General features: G+C 41.3%; 1 protein-coding gene across 1 annotated transcript in view; it reads right to left on the reverse strand.

The window, feature by feature from the left end:
* Window positions 1-24,674, reverse strand: part of ATXN10 (ataxin 10) — a 434,387-nt gene that overhangs the window by 199,003 nt on the left and 210,710 nt on the right. The window contains 2 exon segments of the mRNA XM_029600055.1: window positions 30-110; window positions 18,434-18,598. Coding sequence (XP_029455915.1) covers window positions 30-110; window positions 18,434-18,598 — 246 coding nt within the window.

A 24,674-nucleotide genomic window follows, 5' to 3' on the forward strand; every position in this document is an offset into this window, starting at 1 on the left:
TAAAAACCCACATTGGTTTTTGGGGTTACCTTTCTTGATTGCTCAGTTTGGCATAAATGACTTCCACCAACTCTGGGCACTTAAGGAAATGGTCTGTTATAGTTAAGAACCTGAAAAAGAGAACACATTGTTCATTATGTATAAAGAAAATATGTACAAACATATTATACCGCACCTACCGTCCTGATTTAAACCTCTACAGCCACTATATATCAGCAGCATAAATGGATTATATGCAATAGAAAAAGGTCAATCCAACAGTCCACATGACCAATTTGTCCTTTTCCAGCATAAGTTATAAATATTTGTCTCTAAATTTCTACAAAATCCCTGAGCCACATAAATTATTCAGTTAGCTTGAACCCTTTTTTCACAAGCTGCCAAAAAATGTATTTGTGATGGCTTAGGGTACATTTGCTCTAAACCATAGTGAAACTTTTGAGCAAGGTTTCTTACACATCCTAAAATTTCACAGCATGAGGTTTATGCATGTATACCACATCGAGTAATTTTTAGTACTGAGCTATTACATTTATATCTCCAAAGATCTGTATTTACTTGGCAATATTCCACTGTAACTTAAATCTTCACCTTAGAAAATAGGCTTCACCAAGCCTTAATCTCAAATCTCAAAATGATATCTGGCAAGCAACTCTGGAAAGGACTATAAGTAGGAAGACTGATGATTTTGCTATCTCCTTGGAGATTATGAAAGCCCAGATTTCTTCTTTGGACACTAAGGGCCTCATTTTCTAAAGTATCGCAGGCCTGTGATACTTTAGAAAATTGTGCTAATGGGGGGCAGGGGGGTCGAAACGGGGGGGCGGTCCTGCGCTAGCCGGCAGTAATCGCACCGCCGTGGTGCGATCGCTGCCGGTTTCACACCCAATAGCGCCACCGTGAAAGGTGGCGCTATTGGGCGCGAAATAGGACACGAAAAGGCTCCTTACCTTTTCGCCGTCCGCGCCTTCTTTGCAGAGTTGGCCCCGGTGACGCCTCGACTCCTCCTCTTCCGGGGCCGACTCCGCCCCCATATCGCTAGCGCACGCTTGCGCTGATAACGCAAGACTGCACTGCTAGCGCAAGCGTGCGCTAGCTTTGGAAAATGAGGCCCTAAAGTTGTGGGACACGTAGAGAAGTTTGAATCAGTGAATTCTCAGTACACTGCTTTACAAGATTTCAAACTTGAAGCAGTTAAAAGATGGTCTTGCAGGACAATGCAATCTGAAGATTTTTGAAAATAGTAACATAGCAACATACTGAATGATGGCAGATAAAGACCAAAATGTTGCATCTACTCTGCCCAGCAATTTATTTATTTATTTATTTATTTATTTTTGAGGGTAGTAGCAACTGCCACTCCATGCAATTAAGATGGAGACATTTTAATATGAGAATACTTAATTTTCCATGAACCTATCTCATTGGTCCCAAGATATATTTAGGATACATATGTTGGGAGTATTGTACATTTCTGAAGGTGCAATACCACCTCTGAATAGAGTTTTCTGATTAACCTTTAAGACGTGGGCAGAAGGGCCACCTCTCAGGTCTCTGCACATAGCTTGGATCTATCTTATGCTATTTGCTGATATCTTGTGTTTTTGAGGTTGACAAAAATCAGATTTTGAAATTGTCTCTAAGGGACAAAGATCTGGATGTTTCTGGATGTCTCCAAAAAAACTAAAAAATAGGTTATTTCTCCAGTTCCATCATTCTGCGATTGCCTTTTTTTTTTTTTTTTTTAAATAGATATCCTGTGAAATGTTGCTAAAAATGTTCACTTTGTAAACCGTTATGATGGCTCTACCGAATAACGGTATATAAAATAAAGCAATCTGGAAGTAGATTTTTTTTTTAACCTCAATATTAGATGCCTTTTTGTATGTCTTTATTGAATCTGCAATGCCTTTGGGATGTAGTCCAGTAATATATTGTTTGCTGGCTTTGCTGGGTGTTACTGTGTTATTTTCTCAGTGTTTTTTGTTTTTTTAATTTAGGGTATTTCTTAATCATTTGCTTTATTAATATATTTTCTGTTGTATCTTTTTCACTATATTGGGGACTTAGTAGAAGGCATTATGGAAGTCCATATTCAAAAACCATTTAGACAGATAATGAAATAATTATCCACCTAATGGCTTATCCGGCTAAATTCTAGAATTTAGTCAGATAAGACGGGGCGGACAGAGGACATTCTAGGGAAGAGAGGAGTTAGCTGCATAAGTTAAATTACTGATATTTGGAGTTAGCCGGTTATCTTCTGATATGATTAGAGCACAGGTGGAGAGCTACATATAAGATTAGTGATAGAAGTCAGGATAAGCTCCCAAAGAATGTCATATTTGTCTCTAATACACCATCCAGTCACACACACATGCCAAAAAGGAGACATGGAAGCGGACATATCAGACGCACAGGCGCTCACTGATGACACAATGAAACGCGCAAACTAATTGCTGCGACCTACCACACGCAAAAAAGGAGAAGCCTGAGAGCGGGACCTAGCCAAAAGACTGTTCAACCTACCGTGCCTGAACTGCACATCTCACAGAATTACCCAGAAACGTGAGCGAGAAAGGCTGAATGCCGAGGGAAGCAGACCCGGTAGGAAAACTGCTCACTAGTGAGTTCCTTTTCTCTCTCCTTCTGTTTTTTTTTTTCACATAAAGAAAACACTTTTACCTTAGCTCAGCCCTCCCTGGCTGACAGCAGGAATTGGTCCCAGCTACGGGGGAGGGGGGGGGGGGGGGGGGAGCCTGGGGAAGAGGGCGAAAGCCTTCACTGCCGAGCTTCTCTCAGCTTGCAACCACTCATTTTCCAAGCTCACGCCATCCAAGGCTACCAGACTGAAAGCTCTCTACTGAGGGAGGGACCATACAGTATTACACCTCAGGAGGCAAGTGGTGCTATATAAATGTCTTTTGATATCTTATTTATTTTACTCACAGGCAATCCGCCAAAGGGAAATGCATGTCAGGGTTTGTTGGAGACAGAATACTGGCAAGTTAATGTTGGGAGCGAGTCTCTATATCCATGTCGTCAGCTTTTGCTCAGTCTCCATCTGCTGGCAAAGGTACATAACAGAATGCAGGTACACAACAGAATGCAGAGGAAAGTATCATATAAGCATGGGGGTAACCTACACGGCACAGCAGATACTACTATAAGCTTGCTGGGCAGACTGGATGGCCCATTTGGTCTATTTCTGTCATTTTTATGTTTCTATATGTAGTTTAAGAGAAGAAACAACCATTGAGAGGCCTCATTCAGAAGCTTCTTCCACCCCCGACCATATGGAAGAAGTAAACAGCATGTGATGCTGTGATAAACCATTTTGGTCTTTGATGCAAACAACCCAGTCACCCTCACAATTTAGGGGTATGGATTTATGATCAGATCCCACCTATGAGAAGAAAGACATGCAATCTTGCTCCTTGATTGCATAAAATAGCACTATAAAAAAGTGAGGCCGGAACCTGGAAATTTGGTAAACACTTAGCCCCTGTATCCGGGCAGACACTCAGGCCAACGTATCCAGGCAACCCAAGACATTAGCCCTAATAAGGGCAACTTGGGCAAAAGACCAAGCCTTGGGCGTATGACCAGACAGTCAGATCCAGCCCAAAGCAGATTTAAACAGCACAGCTGTTTGGTCTGTCATCTTCTGTGACCAGAAGATGACAGACCAAACCATGCTAAGGTGGGCCTAAGACCAGAAGGAGACATGTAGTGGCGATATGGACTACTGGCTATGTTACAAGACCACTCACTTCAGGAAGCAGTAAGAAAAAGGGAGGCCATGGGTAGTTAGAAGTATTATATGCATATCATATAGTATGGGGAATTGAAAATTGAACTCTGAAAATATAAAATTACTTATACATATTTAACATCAATAAATTACATTAAGTAAATGTTGCTTACCTGTATCAGGTTCTCACAGGACAGCAGGATGTTAGTCCTCACATATGGGTGACATCACAAGATGGAGCACTGTATGGAAAACTTTTCTGTCAAAGTTTCTATAAAGCTTTGACTGACACTGGCACACTGAGTGCACTGAGCATGCTCAGCCTGCAATTATCCCTGTGACCACAAGTGTCTCCCTCAGTCTCATAGCAAAAAGTGCAAGAGAAACTAAAATAAAAGTAAAAACAAACAAACCCAACTCCACGGGGTGGCAGGTGGGTTTCGTGAGGACTAACATCCTGCTGTCCTGTGAGAACACCTGTTAGAGATAAGCAACATTTGCTTTCTCACAGGACAAGCAGGATGGTAGTCCTCACATATGGGTGAGTACCGAGCTGAGGATGCCTGAGAGTGCACCAAATGCACCCAAGACGCGCAAAAGGTGCAATGACGGAGGGTGGAATTTGGAATGGAGGGCATCCTGAAACCCGTAACGGGTTGGTGGAAGGATGTTGGGTAGTTAACCCGAAAAGAAGAAGAGCAGATGGACTGGCCAAACATGGAGCATGCCGGCTAGTCGTATCTAAGCAATAATGGCTGCGAAGTTATGGAGAGAGCTTCAGATCGCAGCCTGATAAATACGTACAAGCAGCAGTGGCGGACTGTAAGCTATGGAGGCTGGGACGGATGCAACAGAGTGTGGTTACACACAGTGTTGTAGTGAAATTCCAGCTTGTTGGTATGAAAAAGAGATATAGACCGTCAATTAGGAAGAATAGGTCTGTTTGCCCACTGGAATTCGCAGCTTGGCTCTTGCCACAGAAGGAAAGAGTTAGGTGGAATTCCTATGGAGTGTAGTGTGGTCTAGATAGAATGCAAGTGCACTATTACAGTCCAAGGAGTGGAAAACCCTCTCGCTCTGGTGAGAGAGAGGTGTTGGGAAAGTGGGCAGAGTATATTCTGAGTAAGGTGAGATGCTGCATCTATCTGAAGAACGATATGTGGTTGAGTATGTAAAACCACTCGGTCACGGAGGAACGGAGGGTTGGGTGAGTATGTAACAAGGTGTGGAACTCACTGACCCTGTTGGTAGAAGTGATGTCTATGAGGGAAAGAGTTCCCCATGGCAGACTTAAGTGAGAGAAACGGAAAGGCTCGAACGGAGAACATATATGAGTCTTGTAAGCACGAATTACATGTCCCATTCCGTGACTAGTGAAAACAGAGGCGGCTTGATCAGTGGATAATCCATGGTAAGCTGACTCAGAAGGGGTTGACCGTTAATCAGGTATCCCCACTCCCAAGTGGGATGCCAATTGGAACAGAGGTGTACCCATGTGAAGGATGTCTGGGGAGCAGAATCCAAGGGAGTAAGAAAAAAGTGGTGTAGAAAAAAAGAAAAAGGGTAAAACCCTTTTGTAAGCATCATGTGGTAAATCATGCCATTTTGAATGGTAGGATTTGGGTGTGGTAGGGTTTTTGTGACACTACCAGTACCTGAGAACATCAGTGAGTCTATGATATGAGACTGACTTGTGAGAAGGCGAATTGGTTACTGGTGTGATAGACCGACAAGTATGGGAAGCATACTGGTCTCGGCCAGGATGTGGGTCTGAGGAAACATGAACCCCGTCCCATTTCAGCATTAGAAGAGTGGTGGCTATGAGAGGCAGCGGAAGAGACACATATAAGAGGGCCTTGATGGAACAAAGGCACCTATGGGAACGCATTGGAAACATGTGTAGGGAGGAGAATCCGTGCACCATATGGTTCGATGCGGACGCAGAGGGCAAGTTCGGTTGACCTCGGCGCTAGAAGATTTCTCTCGCTACACATGTAGTCCGAAACCATTCAAGAGGATGGAAACCTATATGGAGAAGGTCTGTTAGTGCGTTCAGTAAGTCTGTTAGATAAGTGGCCCGAGGATGCATGGAGCGAGCAAGGGCCAAGGGTAGCGCTGCCGAGCTTCCTAGCAGAGCAGCTAAGAGGTTATGCATACTTGTGTGTTGGAAAAGCACATTGTCCCTATGCTGTCTGTATGCACAAACATTTGTTGCAGAGGCAGTAGGGATGTGAATCGGAACCAGAATCGGATCCGATATCAGTTCCGATTCACAAAGAGGCAGTATTGGAAGGCATAAGGGTATAACTCATGGCTACAAGCTCCAGGAAGTTCATGTGTAACTGTGCCTGGAGCGGAATAGACACATACTGGGTTGAGAAGATGTTAGGTCACACTTTACAACCCTGAGTAAATGCGAGCATTAGCAGGACCAGACTAGGTTTTGGTTCTAGATCTGCAATATAGATGAGGGACGAAAGCAGTTGAACAGCTTAGACCACTGATAATGAAATTTCACTGAACCTATCCCATAGCAATTTTGGATCTATGAGGAAAGTGCACAGTGAAAAAACCCAATGGCCCGACAACGAAAGAATTGAGGCGCTGACGTTCTGGAATATGCGCGCAGGGACATATAGGAATTTGTTAGAATGTCTGCGCGGTTGCTGGACAGGAAGATCATTGTGACTGTGGTGTCCAGAAGTGTTCTATAAGGGATTTATGGCAATGACAGCAATCCCAGGTAGTAGATTTAAAATGAGTCATGAAGAAGTTAGAGCTCCTTGCTTGAATTGACTGTGGTTATGCAGCTGTCCATGAAAGGAAAAGTGTGAATGATGTTGTACTCCGTAGAGAAACAGCAGTCACCGATAGTGATTTAATGAAATACCCCAGTTGCCGAAGCTAGTGCAACCGGCAGAGCTTGGGATTGTAATATTGTTGACTCACCATGAAGCACATAAAAAGATTAGAGGCAATCTACTTACTGCGATATGGAAGCATGGTGACAAGAGACACCATTTTACCTGTCCCTTCTGAAGAAAGCTGATATTTCTGAGGTCCAGGATAGGCAGAGTGTAACTACTTTCTGTTGAAAGAAAGAATAGTGAGATTAAAACTCTCCCACCCCCCCCCCCCCACCCTCCTCTGCGATTTGAAGCGTCCGGTGCAAAGTGGGGTGGCCGCTCTGATATCCGGCAAGTTGAGAGACCAGGAGGTGTCCAACTGGCGGGGCTGATGTAATCGGGATATGTAATCTCCCATGGGAGTGAGTGCGGTAAAAGTCATACCCGCATTTGTGTGTGCTATACAAGAAAACGTTGAGACCTATCGCCAGTATCGAGGTGGACTTGCAATTGAGACAGTGTTTGCTGAATCTCGTGTTTAGCAAATCAGCAAATGCATCTGGAATTTCGGTCCTTAATTAGGAACCAGAAATCAGAGTATTAATCAGTACAAAGTCCCATTGCTAACAACAGGAGGATGTCCTGATGTAATCCCAAATGATTGGTAGAGAGGTTCTCTTGGTATTATGTCCAACATAGCTGGCAATAGCGATATGTGACACTAATACGTCTCTTGGAAGGCCAGACGACCTAGAACCTATCGAACCATATGGCCCGGTTTAGAGAACAGGTCTCAATGGGATTGTCGCTAAAGCGGGATTAAAGTAGAGTACTTACCATCCGTCGTGGATCGCAGAAGGACGAGCCGGCGAAGATGGATGGCTCCGTGGATTTCAGGAGTCATTGAGGGATAGCCTGGTGGACGTAGACGTCCAACTCAACTCTGTAACCTGGTATGGTGGCGCAGGTATAGAGGAGTCCAGGCTGAGCATGTCTGTCGCTACCACATTAATTTGTGGAGGTACAGAACCCCGCACCGGTGTCTGTGGGGAAAGCCTCGGGTACAGGGGAGCCATTTTTGACTCGTGAACCTGGCCCTCATTGCAGCGGCTCGATGTCTCATGACGCCAGTCCAGAATTCTTCGGAACTCATTCCGGTGTTTCTGGAGCACCAAGGACTGCCAGCACTCTGTGGAACAGTGGCGATGGCAGTGGTGATTGCTCAGCCCGGGCATTCTCCAGCACAGAGAAGGATAGCACCGATGTGCTGGATGACGTCGGTGGCGGACAGTCACCATGCTGTGACAATGAGTGCCACGGTGCTCGGCCCGGTCTTTCCCCAGCGCCGAGGTGGATGCCCTCGCTGTCTTGGATGGCGAATGTTGACAGACTGCCAGCATGCCTGCACTGCTCTTAGCATTATGTAGTGTCGTAGGCTAATATGGGGCTTTAATAAGAACCCAAAGCATGGAGCACTGTGTTTAGGCGAGGGCATTACGTGGAGGTGAGATGTCTGTATTGACGGTGTCGATGGCGGCCTCAGCGGCCTCGAAGGCATCATCAAAAATATATATATGAAAAGCGTTGATGACCCAGGCAGAGCAAGGATAACGAAGCACTGATGGCATCGGCGTAGGTATCTCTGGAAACGATGTGGCATCGAGAAATCGAAAAACATTGCTGGAATCGGAAAAAATGATGCCGGCATTGGAGTCTATGACTGCATCGCTAGGAACGTCGACGGCATTGATGTATGGAGGCGGGCGCCGACAGCATCGGCGCTATCAACACGGGCAGACTGTACCAGCATGGGCACAGACCCCATTGACCCGGGCATTGATGGAGGTGTCCTGGGCATCGATGACATCGATAAAATAAACGATGGCATCGATGGAAATGCCCTGGGCGACGATGGCATCGACCCAGGCATCGATGGCACAGATGACACAAGGGTGTGCATCGATGGCATCCATCTGGGTAGTGATGGCATCGATGAAACCCAGGGAAAAATCAGTGCCATGGATGAAAAACATGGATGGCACTGATAGAATCGATGCAGGGATCGATGGCATCAATGTACTGTGGGGGAGGGGTGCCAATGGCATCGAAGAATGCAGGACGGTCTGGAAGGGGGTACAGATGGTAGCGATGGGGCATCGACTGCGTGAGGATACAGAGGAGATCGAAGGACCTGGATTCAACAGAGGCCCTGGCGGCAATGGAAACCATGAAAGTCCCTGTCCCACTAGTGCTAATAACCAGGTAGTGTCATAGAGGGACACTCGCAGGTTATGTGTGGCTAACTAAGAAAACATAGGGAGAGGGAAGGCCGCAGTCGGTTGGCAGGCCAGGGAGGTGACAGGAACCGACCGAAAAACAGGGCATAGTACTCACTGAGCATCAAATAAATGTACGCAAAGGGAGACCCGTGCAGGGAAAAAGTGTTTGTGAAGTAAAAGTTTAAGTGTTTTCGTAGGGAAAAAGTGTTAGAATTTCTCACAGAGCTCCTGCTATGCTTACTACAGAGTGGAAAAAAGAAGACTGAGAGAGACACCTGTGGTCACAGGGATAATTGCAGGCTGAGCATGCTCAGTGCACTCAGTGTGCCAGTGTCAGTCAAAGCTTTATAGAAACTGACAAAAGTTTTTCATACAGGGCTCCATCCTGTGATGTCAGCCATATGTGAGGACTACCATCCTGCTTGTCCTGTGAGAATAAACATTATCTCAGTCTTAGAATCTATGCCGGTGTGTGTGAAAGGTTTCAGAGCGAATTTGTACTGCATGGTTTGCAGGTATACATTACCCATCAATCCATTCTTCAATTGGGCTTATGCTAATAAGGGTATACAATATATATATTAAGTACCCAAACATGCCATCATTAAACTATCTATTTCCTCTGATCCCAGTTCAATAGTCCTTGTTAATTGTAACTGCTTTCTTCGACACGTTATTTCTGTTTTGATGTATTTATTGCACCCCTGTTTATTTGTAAACCAGCATGATGTGATCGCTTCATGAATGCCGGTATATAAAAACCTTAAATAAATTAATAAAAATAAAATAAATAAACTTCCTGTAACACTGTGGCTAACTGATCGTGCTATAGGGCTGTCCTAAAGAGAGTATATTCAGCAGTGCATCAGAAGAACATTAAAAAGTTACCATACCGGGTCTGACAGAGTCCATCAAGCCCAGTATCCCATTTACAACAGTGGTCAATCCAGGTAATAAGTACCTGGCAAGATCCCACCACTAGTAAAGATGAATGTTGTTGCAATGGGGGGGGGGGGGGCAGGGGAGGGAAGAAAATTGTCTTCGGGGAATGGGGAGAGAAAAGGATACGTTAAGCAGGAAATGGGGGTAGGGTTAGGGATACTGCTGATTGGTTGTGTAGGAGAATCTGCTTAATATTGTTTTATTGTCCTAGCTTCTGTCCACCAAATAAACTGATATTTACCTAGAAAAATAATGAATAATTTTTTCACTGATTTTCTCCTGTTTTTATGCTTGCCATAATACACTCAAATTCCCAGGAACATTTTAAAAAATAAAAACCATAAATGAAGTTCCCTAGCCATTTCATCCCATACTGACCAAACTATCTGCTGATGATACCTTGATGAGTCACACTCAAATGGGGGCCATAAGGGCAAGGGCAAGCCATTCTGAAGGCCCAGAAAATGAAGGAGTTGATGACAACTCAAGTAAACTATTCCTTCTACTCCTTTGCAATAAACCCTAAAGAAAAACCACTGACTGTATTTAAAACAAACATTCAAGCATTGCCAATGTCAGCCTCACTTACAAAGCAAATGCTCCAGATCGCCATCTACTGATCTGCTGCATCAGTAAATCCAAAAGATCAAATTTGGTGAGGCTCTTAGTTGCCAAGCAAAAACTAAATAGTAAAATATTTGTCACTTCTGATGCAAGCCAGATTTGAATTATAAATTGTTACTAGTAACTTTGCTAATCCTCTGAACCATCCGGCCCATGCTAATTAAGCTCACAAGTAAACCAATATTTTTTATGCTACTGTAATAAACTGGAAATGGTGTTAATAAAGCACTCACTGCTTAAATCATATTTATGCTAGATATATGCCAATATGACTCATTTGAATTCAATTTGAGTCAGGTTTGTGCGATACTGTAAATTCTGGTCCCAGAGGCAAGATTTCTGTTCAGTTTATTTTACCTACTATAATTGGTCATTACTAAGAAAACAGAGCTCCATTTCCTCCTCCCAACATGCAATGTAATATCAATGTATAAAATTAAAAAAAAAAAAATAGCTAATCCCATTTTTCAACACTTTATATTAATATTTCCATTTCAAAGGTTAGTCAGTCAACACCGTGCAGCTCTAAATCATTTTTACCTTTGCATCACAGAACATAATATTTAATAGCAAAAAATTTGACAGTATTTCACTCACATTTTTCCCTGTTTTGGAACATATGCTTGAAACACACAGTTCCTGCTGACATGATACATCATTCAGACTTTGTGAGGAGGTTACGTTCATAGCTAATTAGATAATGTTCTTTACTATGGAGGTTGAGTAGATCAAAAATTCCAAGTGTTGAAATCCAAAGGACAACAAAACATTGCCCCTGCTCATAAGCTTTACCTTAGGGACTTCAGAGGCTGCACAGAACTGTAAATTAAACTATTTAGCTTAAAAACAGTGCATCTCAGAAGCATGCATCATTCATTTATAGATCTCATGGTATGAAAAGAGGAGATGGCAGCAAAACGCTCCAATTACCTTTGGATATCAGCGAGAGTAATATATATCATGTTTCCAACCAGCGTGTCACATAGGAACCTCAGGTGACATGAAATTATTACCCCTCTCTCCCCCCAAAAAAATAAAAATAGGGAACAGGTGCCACTGCCGCTGGCAGCAAAGTTGACCTCTCTCTCTCCACCATGTCCTCTACACAATGGCCTCCCACCAGCAGGAATCAGCAAGCAGTGCTCCTTACCTCCTGCTGCCTCCCTCTGATTTCAGTGGGAAGTTGGCAGAAGAGAAGCCAGCAGTAGAAGCAACAGGTGAGGAGTGCCGCTCACCCAAAAGACATGACCCTTAGAGGGAAAGGGGAATTGTTGATGTCTGAGGGTAGAAGGAAGGTGGTAATGCCAGGGGATACAGGAGGGAGAGAGGAAAGAGAAGGTCTGGGGCAGGAAAAGTAGTGCTGTCATGGAGTAAAGGGGATGGGAGGGGAGTGGTGCTACCAAGGGGTAGGGGAGGAGTGATGTCAGGAGGTTTGTTAAAGGAAAGGAAGATGGTGATACCAGGGGGTAGGGCTGGTAAATGGGGATAGTTGTGATGCCAAGGGATGGGAGGGAGGGGAAGGTGATGAAGCCAGGGTGGGCGACAGAAGGAAGTTAATGATACCAAAGGTGAAAAGAAAAGGCAACGGTGTGCCACAACAAAGTGAACCCAGTGTTGAATGTGCCATGTCCTAAAAAAAAAAAAGGTTGGAAACAACTGCTATATATGGTACTAAGTGTATATAGAATTCTTTCCAGTTCTCATAGAAAAAAAAGACTGATCAGCCTATTAATCAACTGAATTTTAATAGGAAAACATGCATGAAATGATGCTTATAAATCTAACACTGCAGAAATTCCCAAGTTGCAAAACTAGATGTCAAAACCGATGCCTAGATCTCTAACAGTTTAAAAAAAAAAAGTGACTAGTTTTCTTTCTTTTACATTTTGAAAAAGCAATATTACTGAAGGAAGAAAACATCTGCTGTAATGGGTAAGTATATAAAAAAGAAAAAAGTAAGGTTAAGGTTGGTGTCACACAGAATTCGGAAGCAGCTGTAGTCCAATGTTCCCATAATGCTATACCAGATCCCACTTTACAGCTTGGCCAGTTTTCTCTCTGGCCTAGTTTTTCTTACATTCCTCTTGCAAAAAAAATGTGATGGGATTTTTTTTCTCTCTCAAGCATATACAACAGCTTAAAAATGTTATCTAAAAGATAGATATTGGAAGCTGACCTATTTGTAGGCCTTTCAGAATTCTCATGGGGCACCACTCATATATGTAATTTCCAAATATGAGTATTTTCCACCATGCAGCCAGCCAATCCATAGAAAGAGGAGTTTCAAGATCCTCAGGTAAGCATACATCCCCATACCTTGCAGTTAATTTTCAAATAGAAACTTGGCAAAGTTCGCTATAGCGTAGGCAGATACAAGTACCCATGAACCTTGCATTTAGGTGGGCTACTAACATGTGCCCCTTTATATTTAATAATTATTTTAATTAAGTACAAAGTAACACCAGTTCACGCTCTTGGATTTCTTCCAATTTCAAAATTGCATTTTAAGACTCTTCCTGCATGTTCTATACAGAGAAAAATTGAACACTGCTTTACAAATGTATATACTGACAAATCAAAATTAAAGGTTCATTTTAGCATTTGTGGAACTATAGCTTGGTAGGTTCAAGCATTTATTTAACATGTTTTGTATACCGTCATTCGGTTTCACCATCAGAACAACTTACAGAATCGTGAAACAGGATATATAAACATCACAGCAGCTTATCATGTAGTGTTAGTTGAATACATATAAAATTGTTATTACTTGTAAAGCTTATTACATACAAAGTTATTACATACAAAATTGTTACATATAGGCTTGGGGTTATTAAGTGAGGGAGAGAGGAATGTGTATAGGTTGGGTGAGTTATTAGACAGTTAGATCTGTAACAGCAGGGGTTTATCAATTCAAAGTATCTTTAAGATGAAGTAATATATACTATATGAGGTCAGCTGCACATTATCTTAGGTCATCCATTGTTAAGAGTTTTTTGGTAGATCGAGGGATGTAGCATTTTTCTTGGTGTTGGGTTGCGTATGTAATTGGTGGGCTGGTTGGTTGAGTGAATTTGAGTAGGCTCTGGTGAACAGCCAAGTTTTCAGCTCTTTCTTGAACATTTTAATGCTTGGTTGAGTATGAGTGCTCTTTAAATCAGTAGCCTGGAATTACTATCTCATGCATTAAACAAGCTGGCCAAAAAAGAACACCAACAAAATCATAGCCACAAAACGTTTAAATCAAGGTAAATACTGACAAAAGGTGACAAATATATTTCCGGTTTTACATACCCTTCTATTTCTGTGCTCTTTGACCTGTGGCTATAATATTGTCTCTCTACCCTTTTCATTAGTAATTACTGTTCCCTTAACTTTATAATATAATATGAACCCCTTAGCCTTGTTTCTATCTGAAGAGAAGTTATTACACCATAATGGTAAATGTGCAGTTGTTTGCACGGCCGTGTGTGGTTCCCCCTATTACTCAGAAAAGGCCTCAAAATTAAGGGTCTCAAATTATGGGTGAGAGCTCCAAGGGACTTAGGCAGGGATGTGACTTTTTTTTAGTTTAGTTAGATGGGTCATAAAAGTGAGTGTAGGAGTTTGAAAAGGAAGTTAAGGGGGGGGGGGGGGCGTAACCAAGATGGCCGAATGAGAGGCTGCTGTTCCCGAATGCTCTGACCAGATTCTGATTTCTTCTGATTTATTTCAGATTTATTTCTTGGAAAATGCCTCACAAAAGAAAAGGTAGAGCGAGGGTATTTCCTTCCGAACCCACCCTACCTTCAGAATTCACGACTTCAGTGAGGTGGACTGTGGCTCCCGCGGGGAGAGCCCATTTCCCCGGGACAGATATCGTTAAGCCCGCCAACCCTGCGACAACTGCTGCTGGCTTCCTCCTCGGAGACTCCTGGAGCTACTGGAGACTTTCGAGGAAACTCTGAAGATGTCGACCAGTCGGATGAGCCGAAGGAGTTAGTTCCGGGGTAGCGACAACTTCAACCCCGAAAAGGCTGAGTGGGGCTGCCAGAGATTAGAAAGGAGGTAGAGGCAGCTGAGAGGATTGATTCAACTTCTGGAGCCAGCGGGGTGAGTGACCGCTTACAGGATTGAAAAACCAGCAGTTGTAACAGACTCCCTTTGGGAAGTTATGGCTGGAATGGATATAAATTACAAGAGCAATCTCTTAAATTACATGGGGTTTCTGCTAAACTTGACATTGTGGCTCACAACGAACAACAAATATTGCAAGAAAAAGGATCTGTTATCCAAAGAATAGAAGTGGAGGTCAAAGAATTAAAAGAAGTTTCTGCAGCCTTTTCTCGGGAAAGGCTTGCAACGATGAGAAAAATGGAGCTTCTTGAAAACTCGATTAGGCATTTGAACCTTCTCATATTACATTTTCTGGTGATTAAGGATGAACTGTGCCTTGTAACGTTAAAGAAATACCTGGGAGACTTTTTGAAAATCTCCCAGGAGAAAATTCTGGTGATAAAAAAGATCATACATCTATCTCAAAGGCAAAATACTCCTAGAATTAACGTATGGATAACATGGCAAATCTGACTCAGTACTTGGAAGCATCAGGAATAGAGGTCATAGGAAGAGAGACACTTCTAGTGACTTTGTTCTCAGATGAAGACATAAATTTGATAATGCGCTTTTAATATAAGAGTTTCAGGGTACCTTTCTGTGGAGACTTGGGTAAGGATATTTCCTGACCTTGCCAAGGCTACCCAATTGCAGCGGAAAGCCTTTTTACAGATGAAACCCGAAGTGTTATCTTTGGGTGCAAGCTTCATTGTGAAATATCCTTGTAAATGTGTAGTGAGGTGGCGTGGGTCTACTTATATTTTCTTTGATGCACCACAATTGAGAGATTTCTTAAATGCTAGATATCCAATTACAGTTGATACATCAAATGTGGGATAATTAAATATGAAGTAACTCTTGGTAGACCATCAAATTGTTCTGTATTTTCCCCTAAGTTCTAACTCCTCTATTTCTTTACGCCCTCCATCATATTTCCTCTTTAATGGCAATGTGCACAAGATGAATAACTTGAAATGTTTCTTGTATTGAGAATGTCAATATATTTATGTTGAATTTTCTTTTATCTTAATAAGGCACGTAAATTTCCTTATGATAAAGACTATATTTGTTGTAATTTTGAAAAGCAATAAAGAGTAAACAAAAAAAAAGGAAGTTAAGGGGAGACAGACACCCCAGGCTTTTCAGAATCTGTTGGTTTCTACTTGTTTTTTCTGTTCAGTTATAGAGCAGATATAAAATAAATTAAACAGGTTTCTCAATGGAAATCAAATTTAAAACAAATAATTGAACTTAGAATAATCATATACTATGCATTACAAAGTCAAAATAGGAAAACTAAACATCTTATTTTAAAGAGTTGAAATGTATCAGGAAATGGCATGTCTTAGAAAGGTCAAACAGGAAGGCATTCAAAAGTAGAAATAATGTCCTCTAACACCCTTAAGGCATTTGCAGTCATAACGAAAAGTATATGCACTGAACCCAAAACTGCACTATTCAACATCCACTTCTATTATGAAAATAAATAAATTCAGCACAACTTGGTAATGGGTTTAAAATTAAACACCTCTCTGCAAAATACTTATGTAAACCTAAAACAGATTCACCATTGCCAAAACTACTTCAGTTACATTAAACTATGCTGTATACTGTATGTGCAGTGCTATCAAATAAAAACAAAGAAACAAACATGACAGCAAAAAGACCATACAGCCTATCTAGTTATCTATCCATACCAATTGTTCAGATCTACAATATCTACCACTCCCGCAGAGATCCCTGTGTGCTTATCCCATGCTTTCTTGAATTCAGACACTGTCCTTGTCTCCATATCCACCGGGAGGCTCTTTCATACATCTACCACAATTTCTGTAAAAAAGTATTTCCTTGGATTCCTCTAAGACCTCCCCCATTCATCCTCATCCCAGGATCCTCATTCTATAGCATCCTTTCCATTGAAAGAGGCCTACCTCCTGAGGAATTTAAATGTTTATCATATTACCACCCCATGTCACCTTTCCTCTAGTCTACGGTATACATATTTATTTATTTATTTATTTATTTATTTAAAGTCTCTTTTATACCGATGACCGTTCACACATCGCATCGGTTTACAATTAAACAGTAACAGATGGGCGGAAACCCTTACATATAACATTGTAAAACAGCGTAACTTTTGGGCGGGGCCCTTACATGTAACTGATAAAAAGGAGGCTAAAACTTGGAAGGGTATAGAGCTGACTATACTGGGCAGAGTCCATGTAGTCAATAAATAGATACAGCATAATCACTATATACATATAAGAACAAAACTATAAACAATAGATAATGACATAAATAGCAGATTCAAAAGTACCAAATCGAAGGGCATAATACAGATTCCACAGGGTCGAATTCCTTAGTCATATAGTAGGATTATTAGTTAAAAAGAGTTTTAGTAGAACAGGGGGGTTTAAGTAATGGCTGGTGAAATCTGGTAAGCTTGCTGGAAGAGCCATGTTTTCAGTTTTTTTTTGAAGGTAGGAGTGTATGTTTCCAGGCGTATATCAGAGGGCAGGGAGTTCCAAATAGATGGGCCGGCGAGAGAGAAAGCTCTGCTTATGGTGGAGGATATTTAGATCTTTAAATTTATATATGCTTATAATGAAGAGCACTTGTTACGTTTGCTGATTCGTGGGACAACTCCACGAGCTGGCAAACTCACTCAACACTACCCAGCACTGATGCTCCACATGGCGAATGACAATGCAAACCTCTTCCCTCTAGTCTGCCCCTAAGTGTACGGCAGCATTTAAAGGCCCCGTGGCAGGAAACCAGTTCTCCAACACTCCCTCATGACATTGCAGTGTCAGGTATTTAAAACCAAGGCCGTACAACTCTCAGATGCCTCGGCAACTGGTCAATTACCATCCCGGCAGTGTGAGTTGCTGCATCGGTGCCTTGTCTCCAGTTTCATCCAGCCTTCCTTGTCTCCTGCCTGCCTATCCTTGGATTGATCTCCAGTAACAGCCTTAGAATGTGACCTGACCATCCTTGTCTGCCACCCACCTTGACCATAGCCTGTGATCACCGTTCATCCTTGCTTGCCTCCAGCCTTGACACAACCTGACTTCAGAACATCTCTTCAGCCTTCAACATAAAAGATTCTCTCAAACCTTTGGCCTCTGAAATCCAAAGGTTCAACCCATAAGGAAAGGGGCAGGAATAGGCAAAGCTCCAGTTCAGTCTCTGAATCGTCTTCTGTCAGTAGGCAGGAAGTGAATTTGGGAGGCTTAAGGAGAGAGAGCAAAATGTGCCCTTTCACACAAGTGGAATTAAAAAAGACCAAGGAAACTCATAATGAAGCAGCTACACAGAAAACCCTGTGCATGCTCAAAAAGACTCAAATTCAAATTCATGAAAGCCTTTCCTGAACTAAACTGAACCTATTCCATTATTACCTATTCGCTCAGACTTTGCCTTAATCATAGTAATTAATATCCCTACCTCATAAGGGCAATTCTTCAACGCTATAAGCACATTGACTGGCATATTGTTATCTATATTTAAACCCCTGCTTCTTTTCTCTGATCCAAGTTATATTACTCCCTTGTTTTATTGTAACTGCATTCCTTAGCCTTCTCTTGTTTAATGTTTTTTACTACCATTACTATTATTTTATTATTATTACTTAGATCAATGTTATTTATTGCCTTTTTGTTCCCTATCTACTTGTTAATTGTAAACCGACATGATGCGATATTTATCGCGAATGCCGGTATAGAAAAACTTAAAATAAATAAATAAATAAATAAATAAATTTTCTGAACTCAGAGTCTTATCTTGGTTCTGTCGGATGATGTCACCAACTCATGTGTCTGATTACTGTCCTGCTTGTCTATGGAGAATACTTTTATTCTGCAATTTCAGATAAAAGTAAATACAAAGATACTTACAGCCATTCCGACTCTGGCAGCTTCCTATAGGATTTGATAACACCTTCAGCCACATCTAGATTCTTGTGATCCTGTAGTTTAATTACTTTCTCAGAATCAAGGCAGGTAAACAACACCATAGAACCATAGGAAACCACTTTTTCATCTTCATGATTTAGGCAGGTCCTTTAAAAATAAAAAAATATATATATAAAAATGTGATTATAGTGAGAATTTAAATGCATTGCATTATAATAGTGTGTGTGTGTGTATATATACACATATATATACACACACACACACACATTGTATATATATATATATATATACACACACACACACAACCTGTTGCTTGTTTTCTGTAAACCGTTCTGATGGCGCAACCAAATGACTATAAAAAACAAGTTAAATAAATAAAAAATAGTAACACACTTATGTCATTTATGTTAAGCAATCTAAAAATCAAGAAATCAGTTAATAAAAAGCTATTTTATACAGCATCTTGCTCATAGTAGTCAAATGTTTTACAATCATGTAACAAGTAAACAAAAAAGTTTGATCTTCTAGGTTACCCTTAATTCGGTCTCAAGTCTATGCCAGTGTGAGGAAGCCATTCCTATTGCTACATGCCTCAGACCTAGAATATTTTCCCAATCAGATATCTCAGGACTTGATCTAGTTCAAAACAAAATAATACTGTACTAGTAAGCTAAAGTAATCCTTCTGAGCTCAAAGACCCCTCTCTATGCTTACCTAGTGGCTCATTTCCATTATTAAACATGAAGTGAGGTTCATAAATCACCAAACTGATAAAACTCCACATAACACAAAATTAATTACATTTTTTAAGAACATAAGAACATAAGAAAATGCCATACTGGGTCAGACCAAGGGTCCATCAAGCCCAGCATCCTGTTTCCAACAGTGGCCAATCCAGGCCATAAGAAGCTGGCAAGTACCCAAAAACTAAGTCTATTCCATGTAACCATTACTAATGGCAGTGGCTATTCTCTAAGTGAACTTAATAGCAGGTAATGGACTTCTCCTCCAAGAACTTATCCAATCCTTTTTTAAACACAGTTATATTAACTGCACTAACCACATCCTCCGGCAACAAATTCCAGAGTCTAATTGTGCGTTGAGTAAAAAAGAACTTTCTCCGATTAGTTTTAAATGTGCCCCATGCTAACTTCATGGAGTGCCCCCTAGTCTTTCTACTATCCGAAAGAGTAAATAACCGATTCACATCTACCCGTTCTAGACCTCTCATGATTTTAAACACCTCTATCATATCCCCCCCTCAGTCGTCTCTTCTCCAAGCTGAAAAGTCCTAACCTCTTTAGTCTTTCCTCATTGGAGAGTTGTTCCATTCCCCTTATTTTGGTAGCCCTTCTCTGTACCTTCTCCATCGCAATTATATCTTTTTTGAGATGCGGCGACCAGAATTGTACACAGTATTCAAGGTGCGGTCTCACCATGGAGCGATACAGAGGCATTATGACATTTTCCGTTTTATTCACCATTCCCTTTCTAATAATTCCCAACATTCTGTTTGCTTTTTTGACTGCTGCAGCACACTGTACCGACGATTTCAATGTGTTATCCACTATGACACCTAGATCTCTTTCTTGGGTTGTAGCACTTAATATGGAACCCAACATTGTGTAATTATAGCATGGGTTATTTTTTCCTATATGCATCACCTTGCACTTATCCACATTAAATTTCATCTGCCATTTGGATGCCCAATTTTCCAGTCTCACAAGGTCTTCCTGCAATTTATCACAATCTGCTTGTGATTTAACTACTCTGAACAATTTTGTGTCATCTGCAAATTTGATTATCTCACTTGTATTTCTTTCCAGATCATTTATAAATATATTGAAAAGTAAGGGTCCCAATACAGATCCCTGAGGCACTCCACTGTCCACTCCCTTCCACTGAGAAAATTGCCCATTTAATCCTACTCTGTTTCCTGTCTTTTAGCCAGTTTGCAATCCACGAAAGGACATCGCCACCTATCCCATGACTTTTTACTTTTCCTAGAAGCCTCTCATGAGGAACTTTGTCAAACGCCTTCTGAAAATCCAAGTATACTATATTTAATTCTGAAAAACATAGTTTGGTCCTTTAGTGGTCAAATCATTCACATACTATCATTTGAGTATGAATAAAAACTACCACTTTCTCACATTGAATTCTTTTGCAGGATAAAGGTACCCAGTCTCTAAGGCTGCACATACCACAGTTAGGGTTGTCAAGTGTGAATATTTGGAAGCTATGGAGCAGAGGACAGAGAAATAGTTGGAATTCACTTATTTTCTAATAGACATAACAAGCCAATATTCAGTAACATTTATCCAGCTAAATTCAGACTTAGCCAGATAAATGGTGAGCTTTGAAAATCCCTCTCTGGCTGACTGTCTCCAAGTTATCTGGCTAAGCGGTTAGCCAGAAAAAATTTGGCGGGATTAACTTGGAGGCATTTGAAAGTATTTCAGGCATAATTAAATTAACTTGATAAAATATTTGGATAGCTTTAGGACTGCCCTACAATATGACCAAAGTTAGCCGGATAAACTTATCTGTCTAGCTGGGTATATTCAGCAGGGGTACTGCACCACTAAATATCCAAGAAAAGTTAGTTGGATAAGTTTATTCAGCTAACTTTGCAGGCCAGACAGCGACTGAAAATGGACCCTAACAGTGGAAGAGATGGATGTGTAGGTGCTTATACATCTACCAATAGAAAAGGTGCATTGGCATCTATCTGCATCAGTAAACAAATGCCCAACTTCCAATCTCTATTTTTTTCTTACTCTATACAAAACACTCTGGTCTTCTTGTGCTCCTCTTCTTTCATCCTTTAACCTTTTAGATCCCAACGTGCCACAAGTGGAACATTTTTTTAAATGATTTTAATTACTCCAAACCTAAAGAAAATCAAATTTTCAACCATTTAGCTTGAGAGTATAGAACTTGAACAGTCTAAATCCAAAAATGTGATGTTCCAAGATGAATACTCTTAAAGATATGAATATGCAAAGTAGGTCAAAACTGAAGTTTTGACATAGTTTGACCTTTTCACCTTTTGGTATGATACTGAGTGTCAATAAAGGACTTGTGTGATATATTCAAGTTCCCAAGGGTTTTCTGATCATGTTGGCATAAATCTTTCTTTTGTAGGTAAGATACAAATTGATCAGCACCAATTTATGTTTGCATGTTCCACATGTGGAACGTTGGGATCTTTGTGGGTCAAAATATACACATTTTTGAAAAATGAATAAAAATGCAAAAAACGGTTCACAAATATTTAAAAAAAGGGTAAATTACATATAATCCCATGCTCTCTCTCATGCATACACATACACACAGACTTCTCATTCTCATGCTCTCTCTCAAGCACATACACAGGCTTCACTCCCATGCTCCCTCTCTCTCTCTCTCTCAAACATACATACACACAGGCTTATCACTCCCATACACTATATGAGGAATCTTACTCTCTCCTGGGCCTCCATCTCAGGATGCAAGGACTGAGCACAACAGGCTAGCTCCGCGACGGCGTCCTCTTCTCGGGCCCCGCGAGACTAGCTCCGCACGAGCGAGACTAGCTCCGTGACGGCATCCTCTTCTCGGACCCCGCGAGACTAGCTCCACACGAGCGAGACTAGCTCTGCGACGCCGTCCTCTTCTCGGGCTGCACGAGCGAGACTAGCTCCGCGACGGTCCTGTTCATTTCCTAATTTGGAATACAATGAAAACTCAGAAGTACTTGACTGTTGAAGAAGCAGTTGAACAAGTTTTGGGCGATTCTGAAGCTACAGAAGCTGATATTGTGATTTTACCACCATCAGATAATTTAGAAGACTCAGATATCGAAGATATCAATGACGAAGACCTAACACCAGAAGTACCAGCAGATGTGTGTGGTGAAGTGGAAGTTGCAGTTGAGTCACGCGATGAGGAAGTGGATGAGGATGACAAATTGCTATCAACCTATTGTCAAGAATCAGGAGATACCAAAGGAAAACGAAACCCAGAGAAGCCAAAGCCAAGATGGATCAAGACAGATGATTTCACGACCACAATGGAAGAGCATGCCCCAACAAAGTTGGCTGATATTCGTCCAGATCTTCTTCAAAAGACACCATTTGAACTTTTCATAGAAATTATGGGTGAAGATTATTTAGAAGAATTAGCATACATGACAAATATATATGCCAGGCAGAAATTGGCAAGCATTGACACAAATGCTGACAAAATCACTCGTTTCTTCGGAATACTCTTGCACAGTGGCTATCACCATGTTCCAAAAGAAAAGCATTACTGGTCAACTGCAGAAGATTTGAGCAACCAAATTGTGCCAAAAACCATGTCAAGAAAACGCTTTGAGGACCTGAAAATCTATTTTCATATTGTTGACAATTTGCAACTACCACCTGGAAAAGCTGCAAAAATTGAGCCATTTTATACCCATTTATCTGCTCAGTTTTTGAAGATCGGAGGTGTTTTTAGTGAAAGCCTGAGCATTGACGAATCAATGGTACCATATTATGGTCATCATAGCTGCAAAATGTTCCTTCGAGGAAAACCAATTCGATTTGGATACAAAATATGGATGATGTGCAGTCCAGATGGTTTTCCATTTTCAATGCAGATTTATACAGGTGCCAAATATCAGCCAGAAGAATCAGGCACTGATAAAACTGAAAAAGTTCCACTTGGTACAAGAGTAATTTCGGATTTGATTTCAGTCATTCAAGAGCCAAGAAATCATTGCCTTTTCTCTGATAATTTCTTCACATCACACAACTTGATGGTGGAACTGAAAGAAAAGGGATTTCGAGCAATTGGCACTGTCAGAGAAAACAGAACTGGGAAATGTCCCCTAATGGCACCTAAAGAACTGCGCAAGAAAGATCGTGGGGAATTTGATTATCGTGGTGATGGAGACATCATCTGTGTCCGCTGGAATGACAGCAGTGTGGTCACAGTCATGTCCAACTGGATGAAGCCATTTCCACTTCAAAATGCCAGCCGCTATTCTCTCAAAGAAAAGAAAAAAGTTCTAATAAAGCAACCAAAAATAATTGGTGCTTACAATCAAGGCATGGGTGGTGTTGATCTACTTGACCGGCTTTTATCAGCTTACCGCCCAACACTTCGCTCCAAAAAGTGGTGGTGGAATTTATTTTCAAATGGCTTGAACATGGCTGTTGTGGCAGCTTGGAAAATTCACTGCCATCTGCTTGGAAAAGAAGCAATGAGCCACTTGGACTTCCTACGTGAAGTATCTACCGTAGCAATGAAATGTGGCCTTTCAAGCTACCGCATCCGGAAAGGAGGTCCTACAGCATCCATAAGTGCTGATGTAAAGGCATCACAGCCTCACTTCTTGTCCACAACTTCCCAAGGCCGATGTGCTGTCTGCTCCAAAAATACAAAAAAGTGGTGTGAATTTTGTGGTAAACGTTTACATGAAAAATGTTTTCCAGATTATCATGCTTGATTTTTTTGACTAATTTTCATTCTTATGTATGATATCAGCTGTAGTATTGCAGTATGTTATAAGAATTACCTAAAATAAAGAAATGTTACAAGAATTACCTAAAATAAAGAATTTTTGAAAAAGTACTTTTTGACTCCTGTAGATCCCAACGTTCCACTAGTGGACATGCATTTTTCTCAAAAACCCATAGTCCGATTTCCTTGAAAAAATTTTTATACCATATTTGGGTCTAGTTAACTAAGATATGTAAAAAGGGGCATCAGGAAATAAGTCCTTCAATGAGCGGGATCTAAAAGGTTAAACAAATCTTTAGTTTTTCCTTCCTGTGTCTCTATACTTCCTGGTCCCACTCTTCCTTTTACCCCCCCCCCCCCCCAATTCTTCCTTCCCTCTCAGAATATGCACACAGCAGGGGTCAAGGACAGAGGGCCTGCAATCATACAAAAGTGGTACAGGAGATGTGGAATTAGGGGCCCCAGCCACATGTCAAAAGCAAAAACATTTATGCTCTGGCACTTTACATTTTATTCCTTCTGATGCCCCATTGCTCTAATTGCTGCATATTGGAACTACTGTGAAGATCCCTCTCTGCTTCTTCTGCAGCTCAGGATCAACATAGTGAGCATGTCCCAGTAACAGAAACCATAATTCTGCACAGGGTGAAGAACCACCAGAACATACGCAGATTCTAGTTGGACCTAGTGGGTCTGAGATGGCAAACAAGTGAAAGCCACACAACATGGGAGT

The sequence above is a fragment of the Rhinatrema bivittatum genome, chromosome 4 (assembly GCF_901001135.1).
Source record: "Rhinatrema bivittatum chromosome 4, aRhiBiv1.1, whole genome shotgun sequence".
In the NCBI taxonomy this organism is placed as follows: Eukaryota; Metazoa; Chordata; class Amphibia; order Gymnophiona; family Rhinatrematidae; genus Rhinatrema; species Rhinatrema bivittatum.